At 46.5% G+C, this 22,756-nt stretch overlaps 8 protein-coding genes across 8 annotated transcripts; 2 read left to right on the top strand and 6 right to left on the bottom strand.

Moving 5' to 3' along the window:
- Positions 1-32: 32 nt before the first annotated feature.
- On the bottom strand, positions 33-1,348 carry BDW43DRAFT_50154 (WW domain-containing protein). The gene is made up of 2 exons (XM_032050154.1): positions 1,168-1,348; positions 33-1,104 (listed from the first exon to the last, which is right to left on the bottom strand). The coding sequence occupies exons 1-2, from the start codon at positions 1,251-1,253 to the stop codon at positions 327-329; spliced, it is 864 nt and encodes a 287-aa protein (XP_031901468.1). The 5' UTR covers positions 1,254-1,348; the 3' UTR covers positions 33-326.
- A 391-nt stretch (positions 1,349-1,739) lies between these two features.
- BDW43DRAFT_272328 (WD repeat protein) lies at positions 1,740-6,011 on the bottom strand. Its single transcript, XM_032041532.1, has 4 exons — positions 5,983-6,011; positions 5,592-5,650; positions 3,145-5,533; positions 1,740-3,021 (listed from the first exon to the last, which is right to left on the bottom strand). Exons 3-4 carry the CDS (start codon positions 5,451-5,453, stop codon positions 1,941-1,943), a joined length of 3,390 nt encoding a protein of 1,129 aa, XP_031901467.1. The 5' UTR covers positions 5,454-5,533; positions 5,592-5,650; positions 5,983-6,011; the 3' UTR covers positions 1,740-1,940.
- On the bottom strand, positions 5,991-8,176 carry pmp47 (putative peroxisomal membrane protein Pmp47). Its single transcript, XM_032041531.1, has 3 exons — positions 7,392-8,176; positions 6,591-7,324; positions 5,991-6,530 (listed from the first exon to the last, which is right to left on the bottom strand). The coding sequence occupies exons 1-3, from the start codon at positions 7,514-7,516 to the stop codon at positions 6,415-6,417; spliced, it is 975 nt and encodes a 324-aa protein (XP_031901466.1). The 5' UTR covers positions 7,517-8,176; the 3' UTR covers positions 5,991-6,414.
- A 580-nt stretch (positions 8,177-8,756) lies between these two features.
- On the bottom strand, positions 8,757-10,473 carry BDW43DRAFT_49952 (Rab family GTPase YPT1). The gene is made up of 6 exons (XM_032050153.1): positions 10,198-10,473; positions 10,054-10,109; positions 9,722-9,845; positions 9,596-9,643; positions 9,310-9,537; positions 8,757-9,201 (listed from the first exon to the last, which is right to left on the bottom strand). The coding sequence occupies exons 2-6, from the start codon at positions 10,062-10,064 to the stop codon at positions 9,007-9,009; spliced, it is 606 nt and encodes a 201-aa protein (XP_031901465.1). The 5' UTR covers positions 10,065-10,109; positions 10,198-10,473; the 3' UTR covers positions 8,757-9,006.
- A 32-nt stretch (positions 10,474-10,505) lies between these two features.
- Positions 10,506-14,758, bottom strand: BDW43DRAFT_272308 (M1 family metallopeptidase). The gene is made up of 12 exons (XM_032041530.1): positions 14,261-14,758; positions 13,989-14,158; positions 13,501-13,925; positions 13,218-13,439; positions 13,038-13,155; positions 12,862-12,978; positions 12,784-12,809; positions 12,515-12,725; positions 12,389-12,459; positions 11,880-12,322; positions 11,598-11,810; positions 10,506-11,496 (listed from the first exon to the last, which is right to left on the bottom strand). Exons 1-12 carry the CDS (start codon positions 14,515-14,517, stop codon positions 10,902-10,904), a joined length of 2,868 nt encoding a protein of 955 aa, XP_031901464.1. The 5' UTR covers positions 14,518-14,758; the 3' UTR covers positions 10,506-10,901.
- A 63-nt stretch (positions 14,759-14,821) lies between these two features.
- On the top strand, positions 14,822-16,755 carry BDW43DRAFT_272306 (TFIIH/NER complex subunit SSL1). Its single transcript, XM_032041529.1, has 3 exons — positions 14,822-15,191; positions 15,265-15,600; positions 15,672-16,755. The coding sequence occupies exons 1-3, from the start codon at positions 14,962-14,964 to the stop codon at positions 16,474-16,476; spliced, it is 1,371 nt and encodes a 456-aa protein (XP_031901463.1). The 5' UTR covers positions 14,822-14,961; the 3' UTR covers positions 16,477-16,755.
- Positions 16,756-16,817: 62 nt separating this feature from the next.
- On the top strand, positions 16,818-18,050 carry BDW43DRAFT_49833 (DUF5572 domain-containing protein). The gene is made up of 2 exons (XM_032050152.1): positions 16,818-17,277; positions 17,365-18,050. Exons 1-2 carry the CDS (start codon positions 16,997-16,999, stop codon positions 17,723-17,725), a joined length of 642 nt encoding a protein of 213 aa, XP_031901462.1. The 5' UTR covers positions 16,818-16,996; the 3' UTR covers positions 17,726-18,050.
- A 325-nt stretch (positions 18,051-18,375) lies between these two features.
- On the bottom strand, positions 18,376-21,332 carry BDW43DRAFT_299363 (armadillo-type protein; the record flags this gene model as incomplete). The annotated part of the gene is made up of 7 exons (XM_032044710.1): positions 18,376-18,592; positions 18,648-18,738; positions 18,791-19,070; positions 19,200-19,826; positions 19,875-21,002; positions 21,061-21,171; positions 21,231-21,332. The coding sequence occupies 7 exons, from the start codon at positions 21,330-21,332 to the stop codon at positions 18,376-18,378; spliced, it is 2,556 nt and encodes an 851-aa protein (XP_031901461.1).
- Positions 21,333-22,756: the final 1,424 nt, after the last annotated feature.

The following is a 22,756-nucleotide window of genomic DNA, read 5'->3' as shown; positions in this document are numbered from 1 at the left end:
AAGCAATAGGATGGAAGTTTGAGTCGGTCTAGGGCATTAATTGTATCTTATCGGTATTCAGCCATAACCTAATAAAACAAACCCAGAAATAATTGTGCGAATACACGCCATAAATCCTAAAAGCCTTGACAAACCAGAAACGCGACTATCGTGGCAATCATTCAGCCAAGCTATTCACCATAATAGTACATCTCGCCGCCTAGCCCCTCAATGAGACCCGAGCCGGGGCCGTTCATTGATGAAAAACAAGTGGGACAAATTGAACAGGAAATCGCCGATGGAGAGTTCCTCTACACGGGGGCTATCATGTAGAGAACGTTAACCCTTCAAAAATCACCGAAGTCACCGCCGTCAAAGTCATCATAGCCTCCTGGACCGTAATCGTTGTAATCATGATGATCATCTAGAGCTTCCGCAAGCAAGGCACCCCCGAGCAAACCGCCACCTACACCTAACGCCGCAGCCCCCGCGGTCCCCATACCGCCACCATGACGCCGCGCTGGTTGTGCCGCTGCGGGATAATAGCCAGGCTGGGCCGGATAAGGAGGATAGCCATATCCTGCCGGTTGTTGGGAATGAATACCGTACCCACTCTGGGGATATCCGTATGGCTGTGACACCTGCGAAGATGGCCTTCCATAGCCCGTACCACCACCACTTGAAGCTTTCCCTATCAACTTGCTCAGAAAGCCTTTGCTCCTCTTCTGTTCCGAGCCGACGCCTTGCTGCGTAGAGGCTGGAGCTGACTGATATCCAACTGACTGCGGCCGTGAAGCTTCTGCATAGTAATCCGCTGATGCTCCAAGCTGTGTTTGCTGTCCCGGGCTTCTACTAACATGAGCTCGGGCGTCTTCTTCCGCCTGTAACTGCGCAGCTAGCCGGGCATCGCTGTCCAGTGAACTGCTTCCGGCACCAGCCTGGTTATACGGATTATTCGAGCCCAGGCTTTTCTTTTCATTCGTACCATGTAGTGCAGATGGGTTCGAAGGCCCTGATTCTTCATATGATGGGGGAGCCTCGCTACGCGGCGCATGCAGCCCCTCTTGTGCTGGTCCTTCGGGAGGTTCCCATTGGGACTTGCCAGTGTGCAGATTTACAAAAAACCTTTGGTAGAGTTAACATCTACATATGATCGATCAACGGAGCGAAGGAAATAGAAGCACCTACCATTGTTTATACCGGTCATCAAACTGAGCCTTCCACCCCTCCGGGACAACCGGAGGCGGGGGTCCAGGAGGCGGGGCAAACGACATAAATATCTTAGTCTGTTGGAGGGGATGTGCTGCTTCCTATCAGTGAAAGAGATTGCTTGCACTTTATGTCTAGATTGAGAGGAAATGAACAGTTTGTTGTGGTTATGGCTCTAGAATTTAGGACAAGGTGACCAAGTAGAGATAGATGCCTTGTCTCCTTTCATGCTCTTATATAGTCATAAAGGAATCATCATTCTAGTTGTATATACAATACAGTACGTAATGTCTCAGTGGCGGTGCTCAGCCACGGAACACTATTGGTTGACAATGTCGCAGAGTAGTGCTCTGAAAGGTCCTTTGGATTACCGTTGCGTGTGTACCGTACAGGACATACTCCGTACGTACATGCATGTATATTAAACAGTACATACAGTACATAGAGAATTCTACATAGAGCAAGTGGGAGTATTTAATAAATAATTAGAACCCAGCCAATGCTCCCTCGATTTTCACTAGGTTTCATTACCAATATATGATTATTGCTACATTGATCCAAGGGCTTGGTTATGCTACCAGTGTACATTATTGACTCTTCCCTGCCGTCACTACCTACACTTAACACTTACATCTTTTTTTTATACACAAGTCACTAGTATTTGTATGGTTTACCAGGGCCCACTCGCAAATTGTGGCATGACAGTGGTGGTTTGCACACCCAGGAACACCTAAATGCTAGTTGTTTTGAAGCTACACATCACCATTCTGGAGATTCGGATCTATAAAGCCACTGGGTGGCCACCAGTGATCATCCTCTAACTTGTCCTCCAACTCCGTAAGTACAGGGTCAAACCCAGAGAGGTCAATGTCCGCATCTTGGGAAGAAAGGGTGGGCGAGCCTTCATTTGGCCAAATTCCACACTCTATATCGCTATCGCCTGTAAGATCTATAATTTCGATGTCTGGTTTGGCAATGATGGCGCTTCTTGATTGCGCGCCCAGTCGTTTGGACTTGACGGGGGCGTGCGAGAACCCCGGATTGTCATCATCACTGTACAAATCGATAGGAACAGCTCGACTTTCTTTAGCATTGCTAAAATCTGCTCTTTTCCTTTTATGCACATGCTGTGCATTGCGAATATAGGCGAGCTGTCTCTGGCATTCGACCTCTTTCCGTAGTTGCTCATTTAGGCCGGACCGAAGAGCAGGGGGGCCACCATCAAGTTGTCTTAACTGCCATTCCTCCCTCAAACCTGTCTGCCCGAGCTGATGCTCAGGAGTGTTGTTTGGACGGGCCCATGCTGCGTAAGGCCCATTATAACGAGGGCCTTGGCCCACACCATAAATTGGGTGGCGTACAAGGCGGCCAGTTGATAAAGCTTTACGGGCAGCCATGACACCGGACTCACAGTCAGCGTCATACTCGCTATGCGGTAGCTGGGAAGCACGTTTGAATATGAATGACAGGCTCTCATTGGTGGAGGCTTGAGGAGATAATAGATGAAGACCCCCGGCAGCATCGCCGATCAACAGATCGGACTTATCTGGCGAGAAAGCCCCACACATGATCTCTTCTCCAAAAGAGGCAATATCCTGAACAAGGGCATCATCGGGAGATCTCAATATGTTCCAATTTTTCAAGGTACCATCCGAAGCCCCAGTATAGAATTGATTTACCGAGCTCCCCCATAGTGCTAGTCTTACCCCGACATCCGCCTGTTCTCTAGGAAGAGTCTCATCTATCTGATTGAGTGGATCGCCATGCTGAAGCCTGTGAAGCACGGTGTCTGGGTTTCTGTTGTCCCACACATAGGTGATTCCATCGGTACAGCTAGCAGTCACGTAAGTTGAATTGCTTGGGCAGAATGTGACATCATTTATATCCAAAGCAGGGCATTCAAACTCCATGGTGCACATCTTCGATGAAAGTGGAGAATATAAACGAACCACAGACCTGGTGCTTTTGGAGCTTAACAGAGTCGTACCCCCTCCTCTTGTAGAGCTTGCCGTAGCAAATAATGGCAGGGACGGATGCCATTTTACGTCAAATATGTTTTGAGAATTTGGCAATAACTGTATGGGTGTCGCTGAAGCCTCATTGATATGCCATCCGCCCAGAAGGCCGTTTTGTGGCACACCATCGCCCTTTTCAGACATTCCAGCAATTAGAATCGCTCTTGTCATCGAGGTGGTACCCCAAGCTAAAGAGGTTGGTACCAGCTCAATATCCCTTTTCGAGCGCTGGCGAGGCAAGTCTAGGTAATTGGGCCTCGGTTCATCTATTTTCCAGAGCCAGATAGACTGCGTCCCTGTCGCTAGCAGATCCTTATCGAAATTTGACCGAGCCATAACTTGGACTTTGGAGTCATGAGCAAGTGTCTGGTAGCATGATGCTCTTTGGTTAGGGAACTTCCAAAGTTTGACGGTATTATCGTAACTAGCGGTATACAGCGCGTCCTCGAACCACTGGCACGCTGTTACACTCATAAAAAGACGATGGTCACTCACAGCCCCCCTTGATACTAGCGTGGGACGAGGAATACAATGATCCGGCAACTCCTCCAGGCTATTCGTGGCCAAATCCCCAAGAATCAGGTTATTTCCCCTGTTGTACTCCATGTTATGTTCGTCACACTGGGCTGTAGCACCTGCCGCAAATCTAGTTCCATCAGGTGACCAGGCTAGCACTATAACATCATTCGACGCTCCTTTCCAGGTTTTCGAAAGCCTGAGGTTGCTCAAGACACAAGAACTAACTTTCCGGTTCACAAGACAACCCATTTCACGATCCTGTAGGAGCCTGTTGAGATTACCAGAAGTCCCAACAGCCTTACGGCTTGTTGAGCTGCTGCTTTCCGATTTAGCAGCCTTAACGATAGACGGGGCTGATGGGAGATAGCCTTTCACGGCGTCGGCAAGGAATGTCTCTATATCCGTGCACTGGCGCCGGCCCAATACAGATGCAAATGACAGATAGGTTGATAGCCTATGCAATTCCTCGACATTATAGCAAGGTTGATCACTTGATGTGGAAAAGCTTCTGTAGCTATGTTGATCTTGAGACTCTAGGAGGCGCATTGCAAGTCGCCTAGCACGTCGTAGCTTCCTCGTATCTGGTTTCGATGTCAATATCTTTAGAAGCAAAGCATTGGTATCACTGACGTCTTCAGTTGAGAGCAAGTTGGAGAGATTTAAAATGGATGAGACCTTCTTGAAGAATTTGGAGTGCATATTTGTGGATACGACTTTTATTAGTTGATCCGTGGGAGCTATCTCTGGAGAATAAGTCCATTGGCATCCACAGAATGAAAGCAAATTCAATAATGCACTCGTTTCCTTTTGGTCAAAATCAAAATGAAGGATTTTACCTGTTACCAGGTCTTCCTCTTTTAATCCCTTAGCATAGTCGGCTGGGTTGCGTTCTGGGCGGTAACGTGCATAGCTAATGTCCTTGAAGTCATCTAGCGCAGTAAATGGTGCCCTGAGTATCTGCACTGTGGCTGAGGAGTATATGATAGAATATTGGAGCTGGTGGTCTTGGTAGTAAGGCGGAGCTGAAAGATCACATGAGCGAGCACTAGCGTGGCACTGCCGGGACTGAGCTGGGCTGTCAATTATATCATCATTTTTTATGTTGTAAGGATCTTCCTCGGATTCAAAGTTGAAGAGATTCAAATTCTCGTAATAGTTTGCTGGACCAGTTCTTGACCGCATTGAGCGTCGAATTCCTGGGACGTCAACATTATTTCTGGCCGGGGATCTCCTGTTGCTGAGCAACCTTGGTGAATACGATGCTTGTCGGACTTGAGGGGTATTCCTAAATTTCAATTGTTTCCTTTTTGTCGTAGGCAGCACGGTGTCTAATTCGTCATCACTCCCCGTATCAGCAGCTGCCCGCGAGCTTCGCAGAGGAGGGTGAAGAGCTGGATGCTGTCGTGCTGTTGAGACTGCGTGTTTGTCTGGCATTGATTCAGGTGTAGAGTCATCTGAAATAAGACACACTACTTGGCAGTCATCAACTGACCGAGTACCGGTTTCAGTTCCCAAATTGGAAATCTTGCGTGAAGTGGCCTTATTTTCATTCTTAGACCCCTGGGTTTCGTGGGAGGAATGTCCCATAAACCGTGAAAGCAAATTCTGGGCCTCCTCTATTATCGATGGATCATCGGATCCGATCTGTGCATAAATTGGATGAAGACTGGCCTGGGACCTAAAGTCTCGTTTTCTCATGTATCCAGGTGGCTGAGACATGTCAAGCGTCATCTGGGGACGTCCCTTGAGCTGAGAACACTAGATCGCCGAAAATAAATATTGCCCGGTAATGAAAAACATGCAGGAACCCCCTAGGTATTATCATTAGCATAGAATTGGGCTATGGGAATATTGACGAAGCGCCCGTACGTATACATGAACTTGGCTTCATATGGAGCTGCCGTGTAGATCAACTTCCTCTATATCTCCTGGATTCGACAGATCGATAGTGAGAACTGAATGTTTCATATAAACGTCCTGAAATGATGGGGCGGGAAAGTATGAAGATAGGCGGTAATGCCCAGAAGCAGTCGAATCAGCGTGTATATGGAAGATGATATTTGGAATGAATAATTGATCCTGCACCTCTACAATGAGGGCAGATAAATATCCATGGCACTATCCTAGGGGAAGAGGGGGGGGGGAGGGGTGGGGAAGCCTTGGGATGCGCTTGGTCAAGGGATCATGGTTGGATTAGGATAATGAAAACTGTCAGATCACGTAGTGAAACTGAATATGTAACAGAAGTACTCATACGCACCTCTTAGCTGGGGAAGAGCTACTTTAAAAAGAACTCACCATGAGTTTGGAGGATATTCTAATTGGCAGCATCGCGTGAACGCGCGGGTTCATCCTGCTCTTTACCCCGGAGTAGAAGGCGGTGAGCGTCCGAGCCTCATGATGATATGTTTAAATTCATGATGTATGTATTTACAAAGCGCCATTTTTGTTGTACACACGAGGAGAAACTATTTCATTTCTTTACATACAGAATAGAAAGACAAAGGATACTCGATACCCCAAAACACATATGCTGAGCCGGCACCGGTGAGCCGCATCTCACTCAAGTACCTTAGAATATACTAGTAAGCATTTACAATAAACTGAGGGGAGTGGACGCTATCGGCAACAGTGCGCCTTCTGGGTAGTTCAGAAGGCCACTGAAGTGGCAGCAACTAAGAAGCATACTCCTCTACTTTGACACCCGACCTTTCTTTCGGATAGCTACCATCGTGTCATACAAAACATCCTTGAATGCGAACAGGAAGGCTGCGGTAATCGCACTCTGGGTCACCTTCGGGCCAATGCCTGTCATGGAAAAATTTAGTTAGACCTCTATTGCATCTTGCCGATTATGTTTCAGCTCACCTTTATACAATCCCACGTATCCTTCCTCCTTAATGATTCTTTTCAAACTGCCGTTCAAAGTTTCCTTCGGGCCATCCTTGCTAGCAACGTGCATTTGACTTTTGACCGTTATATACGGGTATGTAATAGACGTTGCCAAGATCTTGCCCAAAGCGCCAAGGTAAAACGCATCTTTCGGCGTCATGCGCCTACGGCGTTCTACTACGTTCTTTAACTGTTCAAAGATTGTATACTGTAAGATGGGGTTGATCACTAAGATGAGTGCCGGCAGGACACCGGCGAAAAGGGCCTTGGGACCCTCCTGTCGAAGCAGGTCCAGGAGAGTGCTGATCGTGGAGGGTCTCATCTTTTTAGCAGGAGCACCAGGCAGTGCCCGCTCGTCGGACTCGGACTTGCGAGCTGTCATCCGAGTATTCACAACCCAGATAGGATTAGTGATCAGTACCGTTGCACTTCCGGCGATAGCCCCAGCAATCATGGATTCGGCTGTTGTGAGCTTTGTGGAGGCTCGGCTAGCCTTTGCAGCAGCCTTCTCGAAGGCCGAGCGTGTCCATTCATACCAATAATAGTAGACAAAGTTGGTAACGCTGATGCCGAAAAGCGCCGACTCAAGGCCCGAATACAGCCCGCTAATACCTTCCCGCTGAACTATACGACGGATAGCATCAGCGGTCGTTGAATGAGCACGCTTCGATTCGACCTGGGCCCTCGTTGAAAGCGTGATCAATGGATAGCTAAGATTGATGGATGTCAGTCATTACAGTACCCATTATGTGGACAGGGGGGGATTGAAGTGCGCACGTCAGGACCATGGAAAGGACTCCACCACCAGCACCCGCTAATGCATGTGCTATATTATCACTTTGCTGGACTGCAGCCGACGCTGGAACCACATTCTTGGGCTCTTCAATCTTGACTTGAGACATGGGAGAAATGGGGCTTGCGCGTATTGGTCGAAGAGGGTGTTAAGGGGGAATGTATCCAACAAGTTGATAGGACTGTATCTGGAAGTGTAGGTGATAAGTTCAGAACGGTTAAGGGTTGTAATGGTCAGAAATGAAAGTAGAAGGAGCGAATTCGACCATGGGTTCGTAATATCGACCAAATCAAAATACTGGGGGGTGCGATATATAGAGCGTAATGAGGATTGAGGCGCCGGAGCGCGAGAATGGATCGGCTTCTTTGAATGGAGATAATGATTTGCATGACGTTTTGCCGAATCCTTGTGCCTCGGCTGATAAATTGAACACCTTCCTTTCCCCCTCCCCATGTTGATCGAGTATATAAGATCGTAGCAAACTACCGAAAACCAATAAAGCATTACTTTTCAAATAAATTGTATATTCTTATCTTCTCATTTATGAACAAACATTAACGAAGCCTGTGAAAACGTAGCCTTTTTCTTGACAGTATAAGGGCAGCACAGTATACTGATATAGACTAAGACCGAGGTCAAAGTCCTTGGGAATTATCCCACTGGAATTAAAATCGATTGACCGATCTTGGTGAAGGTTACCACGAACACTGTAGTAAGTAGTAGTAGTAGTAGTAGTAGTAGTAGTAGTAGTGGTGGTGGTGGTTTCATACTAAGTTACGGTACTCTTCCATGCATGTGATGCCAATGAACCATCCTGTCAATAAATCATATGATCATCTAACCCCGTGACATTCGTATCCAGCTGACAAGAAAGAATAATGTGAAAGTGGTCATGTTGAAATTGGGAATGGAAAAGATGAAAATGTAAAAAAAAAAATATTATAAGTAAGAATTGAACGGACATGCTTATAATGGGTCTTGGGGGATGGCGAATATGCTCTTTCAGTCCACAACTTAACCGTGCCAATGTATCTCGGCACATTATCAAACATGTTGACATACCAGGCCACGTACTTCGATAGAAAGTAACATCTGCCATATATCTCTAGGCTAGTGTATCAAGCTGCTACTAGTTGAACACGAGTAGTCAATAGCTTCGGTTGCATAGCTAGGGTTTGCAATTTACGGTATTACTACCAAGTGAGCGTGTCCTCCGAACAGTCATGGTCTTTTCCATTAATTTGATCCTAACAAAATCGCAAGGAATCCAACCTACTAATAAGATATGGGAGAAAACATAGGGAGATGCTGTAAACAAAATCACAAAACGAACAGCGTGTAACAGGGGGCAAACAAGGGTACCGGCAATATGAGCACATATAAAGACAATCGCAGGCCGTCTAAAGCGAGGTGAAGAATCATAAATGATTCCCAATAATCATCCCGAGCTTGAAAATAGAAAATTTCGCTGTGCCGTCCGCGCCGTGTCAGATTCCAGATAGAACTGTTTAGTACCAAGGCGCAGTTGGCAAACCCACCTCCCTACTCCGTACCGAGGTGGCTAAAGTAGCACTATACAGCACGACTCAATCGGTCTATCTAGCAGCAACCACCGGCGGACCCGGACTGGACGCCCTGACCTTGACCAACCTGTACAGTTGGCTTGTTGTTGACGGTGGCGGTACCCATACGCTCCTTGATCTGTCTTGCCATTGTCAAGAAGGCCTGTTCAACGTTGGAGGCATTTTTAGCAGAAGTCTCTAGGAATGGGATACCAAGGCTATCGGCGAACTCCTTTAGATATTAGAGAAACATGACAGGTTAGCCCCTCGCGTTGACTGCCAAAAAGACGAAAGCTATTCTTCCCTAAGGACGACGGAAGGGGGGAGGAGATGTGCATACCTTTGCCACTGTGTACTCTACGACTTTTTTATCCTCCATATCGCTCTTGTTACCCACAAGCAGCTTGTTGACACCCTCAGTGGCGTAGCGATCAATCTCCTGAAGCCACTGCTTCACATTGTTGAACGAGTCCATGTCAGTAACATCATAGACGACGCAGATGCCATGAGCACCTCGGTAGTAAGACGACGTAATGGTGCGGAACCGCTCCTGGCCCGCAGTGTCCCACTGAGATACCTGTTAGCTATGCAAGTTAATCCTCATCTGCGACGGTATTGCCCCCTACAATTTGAAGCTTCACTGTCTTGCCATCGAGTTCGATTGTCCGAATTTTCTGTTATGTAGCGGTCAGTACTATGGGGCTTTTTAAGATATCGAAGGGATGTAGCTCCCCGAGCAACGGTACACGTACGAAGTCCACTCCAATAGTGGAAATATAGCTTTCTGTGTAGGTGTCGTCCGCAAATCGAAGTAGCAAGCAAGATTTTCCGACACCGGAATCACCGATAAGAAGGAGCTTGAAAAGATAATCGTATCTAAGTAGACAGTTAGGATAAAAGGGAATGACAAGTAGGCCGTCTGTTGGTGTCTAAAGAGAATGGCAGGCACTCTGGTTATTACCCAGTAAGTCAGCAAATCAGTAAAGTTAATAGAGCAAGACAAGGAAGGCTCTTGCAAGCGGAGTGCAATATCCGAAGTCTTAGGAAAATGCATTAAAATGTAGGCGACAACAAGACATACCACTCAGGGTTCATGATGAACGGTGTACGGGAAGAGGGGGACTGTTGAAAGATGGAGAGCTTTGGAAGGGGTTAATTCAAGCGAGAGGCGAAAAGAACCAAAGGCCGTGAATCAGGAATGGAATATCAAGGGACGATGGCAACAAACAGAGGTAAATAATCGTTGCTTGGAAGTGTTTAGTTCGATGAACTTTGGCCGGTGTCTTCTGAAATGGCGGTTGCGAGTAGTGCAGGAGAGCAGAAGAACCCAGCGTGCAGGTTCCCTTGGTTTGTGACCATTTCACATTTCGCCCCAGGCGCAAGACCCGATTAGGCCTAGTTTATCCAATCAAAATGATAAACTTTCCCAAGTACTTTGTCTGGAATTCTAGGTTTAATCTCTTATGTTCCTATTAATATAACTATTATTTTGCTGAGGTTGCCGATCCGCTTTCCTCTAACTTGAACTACCATTAGGTTAAAGGCGAGTAATGACTTCTTCTAATATAACACCCCTTACTTTCCTTCCTCGCTTCACCCTTTTGCCTAGTTCTAGGGACTTAGTACATACATGAGGGGACCGCTTTCCACCTACTACCTATCTAGAACTTCAGACCTCCCAAGCTCAGCTGATGATGCCACATGCCCTTTCTGTACTAGCGCGTTGATATAACGTGGCTGTTGTGATCTTCCTCAAGTGATCGGTAAAGTTATCTCATGGACAGACCACCGAAATGTAAATCTATTTTTACAACTCCAAGTGTACTACTAAGGGGCGAAACGAATATTTGATAATGCTAACCAACATCACCCTTAACACCCACCACTCCTTTTTCTCACGTGACAGAAGACCGCTTAATCTTCCCTCTGCAATCAGGCATAGCCATGAGCCTGGAGCCAGTCCAGAACCAATTTCTCATCCCTCTCCTTATAGCGTACATTCGTTCGAATGCTATCCGAGACAATCACCAGCGCACGATCATACGCACTGGTTTCCTTGTTCTGGAAGAATGAGGCAATGTCCTCCCCAATGCTTTGGTCTGCGAACTTGGAAAGGCCCATTCGCACAAAGCGCTCAAAGACTACATTGTTCGCTGACAGGCGAACCTCGACTGTGTTCCAGTTGTTCTTTATATAATCCCAAAGTAGATGCCGGACTTTCGAGTTCGCGGCCAAGGAGACTGCGCCATTGTGTACGTCTTGGATTGCCACTTTGTCCGAAAACACAAAATCTAGGTAGTCTTTGACTAAACCTGCATCTTTGGTGCGTCCAAGTGCTGCTAGACAGATTTCTTTGCCATCGACAGAGTCTGACTTGAGATATTCCTCTTTCACAGAATGGAACTCAGCGCTACCACCTTCCGAGACGTTGATACCGAATATAACTGAACGCAGATTAGTGTGTACTGCACTCTTATCTTGGCCTGTGGTCCAAAGCTCGAAGCGTCGTTTAGCTTCCGCGACCACCCTGTGTTACGGTATCAGTAAAATTCAAGTAGGCGAGGCGACCGGAGGGGCTGTTAAAGGGAAGGGGAAATAATAGAGCGCCGTGGTGGGAATGTAACTAACTTCTCATCGCCTGCAAAACCGACCATCCCGATTAGAAGCTTCCGTAGCTGAACAGTCAGATATTCCTCATCTGGTTTAAACTCCCACCCAATTCTATATGTAGCAGAAGAAGCCAATTTAAGAGTAAATTCCTTCAGCCCGGCGGCCACCGATTCGTTTTGAGAAAATACCGAGCGAAGATTTGCAAGCGAAGATGAAATTTGAGACCAAACCCTACAAATTTTGTCAACATCAAGGTTACGTACCCGAAAAGTACGGGAAGGGTTCTGGGAGCTAACTAACAAATAACTCTGCTCCTCCTTGAAGCCTTCAAGAAGGGCCAACAAAGCAGCGGTACTTCCTTCGCCAGACATAGCAAGAGCGGCGGCATCGCCGATCAATCCAATCTTGTCTTCAGTGCTCAGTAAGTCCAAGGATTTACCAAGCTTTGCCAACCGATCAGCTGGGTAATTGGTCCTGTAGAACCCCGAAAGCTCCTTGTTAATCTTGTAAAATGAATCCTTGCTCACGCCTTGAACAGTATCAGTCTTGGCAATAAGAGCACGAGAATTCACGTTCTCCATTTTTGAGCCTGACTTGATCCCCAATGGAATCCACCAAGTTGTTTCATCCTCCTCAGGCTTCGCATCACCTGTAGAGAGGAACCGGCTCTGGCGAATGCTTATCTGGCTAGGCTCTTCTGTCACCGTTATAACAGGGAAACCGATCTTGCGGATCCATGGATCCTTCACCCTTCTATTAGAAAAACGAAGGCATAGCTGGTACAAGAACTAATTCATTTCGCGGCTTACCATAAAACTGTTAACATCTTGACTAGATGCTTTACTGAGCGCAGACCAAAGGTCATTGGTGGTAGCATTGCCTAGGCGCCGTGTCTTATCAGCAAGCGCTCACCAGCCCCAACCTTAGCTACTCACCGTAAGCGTGTGATTTGAGGTAGTTGGCCACTCCACGGAGGAAAGTATCTCGCCCAAGATGATCGCTCAGCATGCGAATCACGGAACTTCCCTTGAGATAGCTGATATGGTCGAAAATCTGGTCAACCTCAAGTGCATCCTTTACAGGCACTTCTATTGGGTGAGATGCGCGCAATGAGTCGAGTTGGAATGCTTGTTGGACACCTTCAGCCTGCGCAATGGTTAACTTCCTACTAAATTCTGTTATATTTATCTCGAGAAATGCGTACAGCAAACTGGGACCATATGTTCCATTCTACTCAAATGCATTAGAATGAGTTGTCTTTTAGCGTGCGAGAGAAACATACCGGGATAGAAGTGGTCGACCGCGAGCCAGCCAACCCAAGTCGCGAACCCTTCGTTCAACCACAGTTCATTCCACCAGTCCATGGTTACAAGGTTGCCAAACCATTGATGGGCCAATTCTGGTGTACAAACGGTTAGATAAGTCGAAAGATAACAGGTATCTTTAACAACGACTCACCGTGAGCGACAACATACGCAATGCGGTTTTTGTAGCGAGTATCCGACTTTCCTTCGTCGAACAAGACGGCTGTCGTACGATATGTTACAAGACCCCAATTCTCCATAGCTCCCATAGCCTGAAGAAACCAAAGTAAATAGCTGTACATTATTCTAAAAAGGGGCAGTTGAGAAGACTTACGAATTCATGGACAGCAAGAAGATCAGCTTTGGGTAGGGGATACTCAATCTCGAACACTTCCGAGAAATAGTCAATAGTACGGTGAGCGCACTCTAGAGCGAAACGAGCTTGCTCCCTAAGACCCCTTGTTGTGTAGACACGCACAGGTATGCTTTTCCCATTGTACTTGCGTTGGGTCATTGCTTCCACGTACTCAAAGTCACCCACAGCCCACGCGAGAAGCTATAGTAGAGTTCGAAAAATTAGTCCCATGTGTTAGGATAGTAGTTATATGTATACTAACATAAGTACTCATCACTGGGGTTGTCTCGAACGAAACTACTTTCAAGTCAGGGTTACTGCCCTCTCTCTCAGACTTGACAGACATGTTGCTGAGAGCTGTCTGGCCTTTCGGCACCTCGATCTCGAAATTGAAAGTAGCTTTCAGGTTCGGTTCATCAAAGCACGGAAAAGCCCTGCGTGCGTCACAGGATTCAAATTGAGTGCTCAGCATATAATGGAAATCACCCTCTCTTGGGGTGTCAGGACTGGGCTCTGCCACAGGATTGTACTTGGAACGGTAAAAGCCTGCCATGGCATTGTTCATTACACCCGTGAAATCCAGGGAAAGCAATACGTTCGACGGTGCGATTTCCTGGGGGAGTTTGAAAGTCACTCGCTCTGACATCTTATCATAGGTTATCTCAGATGCCAGGGCCAATTTCGATCCTAGAGTAGTTACACACTCTGTCAGTAAGGTGGCCCAGTTGCCAAGGACCTCTCAGGACGAACCATCCTTTCCAAAAATTTCCGCTTGGTGAACCTCGATCTCCTTGGAATTCAAAACAATTTCCTTGGTAGAGCGGGTGATTTTCAAGTCTATCTTCAAGATACCCTTATAGGTCCAAGGGCCACCAAACTGCAAGTCAAACAAGGAAACATCATAGTGAACCGGTTTAACCCTATTGTTTTGTCAAACACTGTTCTCGAAACCCCGCCCAGGTAGCGAAATTTTTCACGGCGGAAAGACTGGGGGAAGGGGAAAGAAAAAGAGAGCGGCTTACGCATCGGGAAGAACTTCTCTATCCTTTGCAGCCATTGCGCGGATTTCAGTGGAACAGCTCCTTACAAAAGTTGAGGGGATACCAAGCTTGATGAGGTGAGGCCGCAAGCAGGAGGGGAAATGAGAAGAGCGCGAGGAGAAACTCAAGGAGGGGGAGGGGCGGAAGAATGACACTGGCCGGACGGAACGATGGAATGGATGACAAGCAGATTGTCTGGCAGTGCCTCTGGTTGACACAATCATACATCTCCCCCACATCTGGTTTTAGCACTCTGGAGGGGCTAAGTATGCTCTACCTACGGCTACTTTCGGCCAATAAATACATGCAGGATAGACTAACTACCCTAAAGTAACTTAGACAATGCAATCAATGCCTACCAATCACACATAACGTAGAGGTAGAAATATTCAAATCTTAGGGATAAAATCAGCCCACCGAAAAAAAAATAAAAGAAAAGAAAAGAAAGAGCGCCAAATAATTGTCGTTCCAAGGGTGGCAGCATCATTCCTTTCTTTAACAGAGTTGACTTAGTTACCCATTAAGCTAAGATGAAATGGACCGGAGCTCCGGCGGGAGCTTGGACCCGCTTCTCCGATAGGTACAAATAAGTTTATTACGTACATACTGTACTACGGCTGATCCATACCCTAAGTTTCGTGTTTGCCCCAAATTATTTCATCACCCATATTCAACAGTCTAATATGGCTGATTCCGACGAAGATTATATTGGGGAAGTCTCCGAGGATGAAGGTGTCAATAATGTGCTTCGAAGTCCTCGGGGGGAAGTGCCTGCGTCCCGTGCAAAAAGGAGGAAACAGCGCGGAGGAGCAGAATGGGAGGTCTCAAGAACCTGGGAAACCTTAGTCGAGGGTGCAGATGGTACAATTAGCTCGACAGTTGAAGGACTTTTAGAGGCTGGAAAGAGAAAGAGGTAGGCTTGGCGAAGAAGGGAGGGCTTTACCATACCATCAGCGCGGGCTAACATAAGTTCACTTTCAACGCAGGCTTCTAAGAGATACGACCCCTTTGCAACGTGGTATAATTCGTCATCTCATTTTGATTCTCGATCTATCACAGTCCATGGCAGAGAAAGACCTTCGCCCAACAAGGTATCTACTTACGCTACGGTACGCACAGGATTTTGTGGGGGAATTCTTCGAGCAAAATCCAATCTCTCAGCTTGGTGTCCTTGGCCTAAGAGACGGCCTCGCCGTCCGAATAAGCGATATGAGCGGAAACCCCACGGAACATATTGGCGCAATACAAGCTCTGAGAGTTCAGGATCCAAAAGGCCTCCCGAGCATTCAGAATGGGCTTGAAATGGCCCGTGGCGCATTACTGTAAGTCTTGCCCTGCAAAGGTAGTCCAGATCTAGTTTCGTTCGGCGCAAACTAATATGCATTTCTGCTAGTCATACCCCAAGCCATGGCACTCGGGAGGTATTCATTATATTTGGCTCTCTCCTTTCGTCTGACCCCGGAGATATTCATCAAACAATGTCCACCCTCATCAATGATAAAGTGCGCGTGGGAATCGTAGGTCTCGCTGCTCAAGTAGCCATCTGCCGTGAGCTCTGTGCAAAAACAAACGGCGGCGACGACACCCGATATGGCGTGGCACTCAACGAGCAACACTTCCGTGAATTGGTAATGGACGTAACGACCCCTCCAGCCACATATTCCCAAAAACAGTCCACAAGTTCCCTTTTAATGATGGGGTTTCCATCTCGTACTGTTGAAGCATCTCCATCTCTTTGCGCATGCCATTCAAAGCCTTCTTGTGGAGGGTACTTATGCTCACGTTGCAACAGCAAAGTTTGTGGTCTTCCTGCAGAGTGCCCCTCTTGCAGTCTCACTCTAATTCTTTCCACTCATCTTGCTCGGTCATACCATCACTTGTTCCCCCTTATGAACTGGGTTGAGGTTCCCTGGCAGCGAGCTTCTCGCAGTTCGGTATGCTTCGCCTGCGGTATAACCCTCCCTCCGGTACCTCCCAAGGATCAATGGCAAACGGCGGTAAACCAGGCGAAGGGAATGAGCGTAAGTAGTCGCTACGAATGTACTGTATGCAAGAATCATTTTTGTATCGAGTGTGACCTCTTTGCTCATGAGGTCGTGCACAATTGCCCTGGCTGTCAAAGCAAGATTTCGCAGCCGAAGAAGGATGGCCCTTGGGAGAATCAAACAGGCCTAGAAACGATGGATACCTCGGCATAAGTGCAAAGCGAGAATTCCTGACCAGAAGTCCAGCATAAGACTATATGAGTAAGACACTGCATAGCCAGGCGTTTGTTGGGGGATTGTTATTATTATTTTATCAGGAGTTGAATCATAAATACCTCAGGGTATAGAAACGCATTATAACAAAATGTGACACATTGCTGGGTTTATACGTCCTTAGATCCTTGAATAGAACAAGCAAAGACAGAAGATAATAATATAATGCAATAAAACTTATCCATTAGGGAGTTTGGACCCCAATATATGAGCACTTTGGTTATTTGTTGAAATAGCGAATAAGTTACGGGACTACGTATAGTACATACACTGACATAAATATTTAAATGGACTTGAGCCTCGGGTAATGAATCTATCTACATAAATTATCATCGAGTTGTCACACACCCGCGCGCTGCATCTCTTTTAACAACCAAAAGAGAAAAGGAGAGAAAGAAAACAAGCAAGAGATTTTCGTCCAGCATCTCCCTCTTCAAGGCGGCATACCCCTTCCTCCTCAATGGATACTGCCAACAATGGCCAGTCATTGGAATCATCTGCTCACCCCCCCATCGAAACAACGGGCAATACAGCTGACCAAGTGACTACTCAAATTTCAGCGACCCAGCAGCCCGAAACTGAAATATATGTAAGACTTAAGTCCTATCCCTTTATATTGGATCAGGAGTTTGCAAAAGGCCTTGCGATCATACTCGGTCACCCAGATGCGCCCGCAACTGAAACGGAGATCGGACGCAGCGACGACCTCGTCTTACAAGCAAAATGCTTCTATTTTTCGAGGTACGTTAAGAAGGCTCGCCAAATTCTGTAATGATAGCGCTTTCATGCGCCAATGGTGAAGCTAATCCGCTATGCACCGATTTGCAGAAAGGAAAAACTCGTACATCCCGTGAACTTTGCAGCTTATAAAGCCTGGTTAAATTCCGATCCACCAACGAACACAGCTGAGGATGAGGCCATCGGGACCACATCGCAGCAGCTCAAAGCATCAGCGGCTGACATACCCTCATCAACTGAACACACCATCCAGACGTCGGGACTCGCCCAAGAGCCTACGTACCCTTCCTCATTCGCGCATATCGTGGAACTCATTACTACTGGTCAACCGATTCCTGGCATTCAGCAGATACCAGACACTGTATTAAAAGGCCGTGACACACCAAGCACGAAACCGAAAAGACGGAAGCCCTGGGAAAAAGAAGAAGCTGGTGAAACTTCTCAGGCCTAGAAATAGATGTATGGTAGCATGAAGGCCTCCTACCACCCTTAGAGCCCTTAGTATCCCGGAGAGAAAATTTCGACTTGCAAACCTGTTGGACTCTATTGCAAGGGTAGATAGCTTTTATGGGACACATAAGCTATGAGGAATTGGATACTGATTAGGAAATGTTCTGGATTTAGAAAGAATAAAGTAACACTAGAGATTAAGGGGTGTCCAGATATGGTACACGAAAATGATACTTTCCACAAGTTGTGTCGCCTGCCTCTGTAAACCAAACCTCACGCATAAACAACCCACACTGTAACTTTTCCTCTGGTAAGATGTTAACCATTTCATGGAAAATGATTTCTTCTTATTGTGAAGCTGAAACAAAGAGAAGGGGGCGGGGGCCTTTTTCTTTTTCTTTTTCCTTTATTCGTTAACTGTCAATGGAGCATGGGAATGTAGAACATTTAGGGGTGGCTCATGGTCAATCAGTCATGGGTCGATACTGCCCAAGGCACTGAAACACTGATCCAAAGCGCCGAGGAATACTAAGTCGAATATTATATTTTATCAGTTGTATAACCGTGTTTCAAGCACTGTAGACCCAGCTCTCGTTGCTCTCGGGGCTTAGGATAGGCAAGATTGAGATAATTGTTTGCGAATCGTTGGTTCTAGCGAAACGGCGGGTAATTAGGGTTCCATTGGCTTCCACGGTTGAATCGGCTTCCATGCTGGCCTGAAACTTGGTACCTGTCGTCGCTGAAGTTGTTAAAACGTCCAATCTGCATGCCAGCGCCTGGTCCAGGACGTGTGATATGAGATGGATTGCAGCACAGCATGGCCACGCGAGAACCAAACTTAGACCCACGTAATGAAACCATATGCTTCCTTCAAGGCAGAGTTAGACTCTCTGAAACAAAACGGACACTGGAGAGCACTCTACCGAATATGACTCGCAACTAGCTCACGCTGATGAGGCGCGGCATTCATCAGAATCCACTGGATGAGGTAATTTCCATACTGATCCCCAGCAACTATCCATCCTTTAGAATATTTCCTCGGTAGGCTCGGAATTTCTCGACTTACTGTCAATTAACGGCATTCGCGGACGATCTGTACGGCCAGTACACACTCGAGTAAGGTAGCGGTCTAGAAACTCAGAGCCACCAATCTTCAGACATTTCTCCACTATCTTAGAAGCAAACTGATCCATGCTATAGTCAACAGCCCAGAGAAGGATATGCTCAATCGCACGGTTTTTGTCGTGAGATGCGCCGTGTTCACAGATGTGTTGAATACACCAGTTCCCAAACTGGCCGTGGGCAAGTAAATCGACCTTGGCCAACACCTCTTCTATGGCCGGACGCTAAAAACTCGTCAGCCCTTCCCTTATCTTGCTTTTATTTTTTGTTGACTATGTAGGTCAACTGTGTTTGGGGGCCTTATTGTTGAAGGACATTTGCCTGTTTAAAATAGGTATGGAATGACCTCTTACTTTTTCATCCTCCACACAATTTTCAAAGATGTTCTGTACAACCAAACTCCCTGTCTCCCCTAAAGCGACTTCATGCCACATTCCGCGCAATGCCTCATTGACCTTGGCCATAATCTGCGGAGGCTCGCCACTCCAACGCAGCTCAAAGAGCTTCTGCCAGACGTGACAAGCATACCTGTGGATTACTGTTTCTGGGATTCTTCGTAAAAGTTCATGAACCATAACAGCTTTGTGCTCTTCTGGTACACAGTCAAAAGCCTTTTGGATTACATGGCAACCAAAGGGGTCCATGCTAAGGCTCAATGTGTTACCTTTAATTGCATTGGCAATGGCAGCTATCTGCTCGGACGTGCCATGCTCGAAACAACGCTGGACAAGAAAGTTGCCAAAACGATTGATCATTAGAGGATAGGCCTGGTGCACTATGGCTTCTATGATCTCGTACTTTTGCTCAGATGTTCCAACTTTTAGTTTTTGTTGCAGAAAGATGGAAGCCTGCTGGTCGTTATTGCAAACAATTTTGTCCACTATATATCTCCAATCACAAGAGACATTTTTGTCGAGGAGCCGGCGGTAGTTAAGTGGTTCGAGGGGTGAAATGTATGTCTGGGTAGAGTTCACACCGATCTATAAGCGTGAGTAATCCTTCAATATATAGGCCTACTTATTTCTCACAGATGAAGTTGCCCATGGCGGTACAGCCCCACTAGCAGAAGTAGTAAACTCAGACGCCGTCGGAGAGAGAGGAGACACAATTGATTGTTGATGATATGGTGGTATAGGATATAGTCCGACCTGCTGGTATGTGTTGCTTTGTCGGTTTACAGGAGATCTTGACGTCTGGATACTTGGAGAGGTGGCAGCAAATGTTCCCCAGGGAGAGTTCTGCGTTGGAAAACAAGATCCACCACGGTTAGCTTGAGTGATAGATCGGCGTGGCCCGATGCCTGAGCCTGAAGCGTATCTACTTTGCTCACCCGAAAGGCGTGCGTCGAAATCGCAAGTTCCATTCAAGGGGCCAGAGAACACTCGTTGAGAATGAAATGTTGTGTTTCCAGAGACACCAGTATTTGGAGGCGGATTGCCCCAAGACCTGCTCAAATCTTGGTTAAATGAATTGTTAGGCACTGACATCGGGTCACTGTAAGTTTTCTCAGTAGCTGGGGTAGCTATGTTCATGCTAAACCCCTGTTGAATTGGTGTAATCCAGAATCCTCGCGACCGGCTGTATGCCCCAGCAGAGAGTGCTTCAGAAACATCTGACTGGGAGTCATCCTGGCCACTCCATCCGTCCTGAAGCTGGCTAAAAGTTGGATTTGAAGCATTGAAAGCATTCTGTAGATTGCTAATTGTCTGCTCGGTGACCTCCCGCCCATTGAAGTCAGCCTCGGAAGGAGGCCCTAGGGCTTGATCCAGTGTTTGTTTGATTACACGGGTCTGTGCCAACTCTTGTTCTTGAAGTGCAATCTTCGAATTAGCCGCAAACAGTTCCTTCTTCAAGCGAAGGACTTCGGATGTGTCGGTGTCTGTGGCGTCTAGTGGAGCTAAATCTTGAGAAAAAAGCGGAACTGGCTCCGAGATAGACGCGAGCGGTAAAAAGCTGGTAGATTTGTTAGTTCCGCTAAGGCCTCCTAGGCTCTCGCAGCAGCTTTCAAGAGTATGCTTCTGCCGATCATGTGAGGTCTGGCTTGTAGACAACTTGATACCTGGTGTTTGAGGCTTGGGGGAAAGCCTTGTCAGTAGCTTTTCCATCTCGGAGTCCCTAGCTAAAGAGATGGGTTTTGAATGTTCCAGCTTCTGCTTCTGGGATTGTGAGACATTATGACCTTCAATAAGTCCTTTTCATTGGAAGGAACCTGACCTTATTCGTAGGGACATCGTTGTCTTCGCTGACTGAGGGCTGGAAGTTTCCAAGCTTGGATGATATTAGAGGATCAGGAGGACTGCTAGAAGCATGCAAATGCTTGTGGCTCTAAAAACGAAATGTGGTCATTAGTAAAGAGTTGCGCATGTATTGCCTGCAGCACTTACAGATGCTTCACGTCCAAAAGATATTTTTCGCCCATTATTGGACAATGCTTTCGCCTGGACCCTGCGGCCGACTGTAGGAGACCCACTTGATAGCAGAGACATTTCTGCTTTCTCAGATTATCAACAGGTCGTCTTCTGAGGTCGGCAACGTGAGAATTGCTATGCACGTAGAAGAACTTTTTTATAAACAAAGCAAGAAACAGCAAAATGATCAGAGTCACACTGTAACAAAAAGAAGAAGGGGGGTTACTGCAGAAAATCCAAATGCTTTCACATTCAATAGCAAACTGGTAACAAAGGAAATACATAAAAGATGACTGTAGGTGGAGAAATAGGCCTTATCTTTGGTGGGAAAGAGACACAGAATAGATGGCAGAGACTAGAGGCGACAGATCAGAAATAGGAAGATTAAGATATAGCCCCTAATGAAGGATAAATCATTGACGTATGAGATGGGGAAGTGACGATGGAAAGTGGGTTAAAGTGGGAAGACGTGAGGAAGGACCCATAGCCTAGGTAGGTAGAATGACCAAGGTAGGAAAACAGAGACAGCCCTGACAAGGCATTACATTTCAAACTTCCATGGAAGATATCAAAACGAAATGGCCGCAAAACAAACGGTCACTGTGGGTATTGCACAGAAGATATCTTTGGTATATCAGGCATATGCACTGATATCAAGCCCTTATGTATAAAATCAGACTTGCGCGGAAAATATCTTGTCAACAAAATTGTCAAAGGGATGGTGTGGATATGAAGGAGCAAGTGAAGTAAAAAAGAAGCGTGGTGTAGTTACCAGAGGCATGGCAAAGGAAGACTACTATCGATATCAACTTCCCTCCTTTTTGCAACAATAAGTCAACAAAATTAGTGGGTATTCACGGTGAGAGGGTTCTATACCCTCATCTTTGACCAGGCTAGTATATACATCTTGAAGCCAGACACTGACGATCTAACATTGTCCAAGTGACTTTCGTGAACATAGTCTGCAGTAAAATGATAGCACCAGTGAGCATCAGTACAAGGCGGGTACTAAGGCAATAGGCCACTCCAGGCTAAACTCAATGGTTTCTTAGGTACCATAATGTCGCTTCCTTTCTAATTGAAGCCTTATTATGATGCACAGAATCAGTTACAGTCTTTCATAAGTATTACTAAATTGTTGTTTCCTGCACAGTGGTGTCTCGCGGTTTCTCATCTCGCTTAGTTATTGCATTGTATATATGTAAGCTGATAACCCAATTACTAAGGAAGCCATGTAAGATTTTAGGTATGACCTCAGTTCGTGGAACAAACCTTTATACCGACCCTATAATGAAGGGATTCTCACAAATCATAAATCAGGATAAATTTATTGGTAATGTGCTAGGCAATTGATAATTAGTTAGTTCATACATGCAACACGTGGTCAGTGGGCACATTTTAGACACAATCAACAACGGGACCTAGACTAATTGACCACAAGACCCATAATTAAGCTTATATCTAGCTATTTCAGCTGTGCTGAGGACCTAACGTAATCCACC

Source organism: Aspergillus alliaceus (genome assembly GCF_009176365.1).
Source record: "Aspergillus alliaceus strain CBS 536.65 unplaced genomic scaffold BDW43scaffold_15, whole genome shotgun sequence".
NCBI lineage: Eukaryota > Fungi > Ascomycota > Eurotiomycetes > Eurotiales > Aspergillaceae > Aspergillus > Aspergillus alliaceus.
The sequence above is the reverse complement of the archived record's forward strand: the minus strand, read 5'-3'. Positions and strand labels throughout refer to the sequence as shown.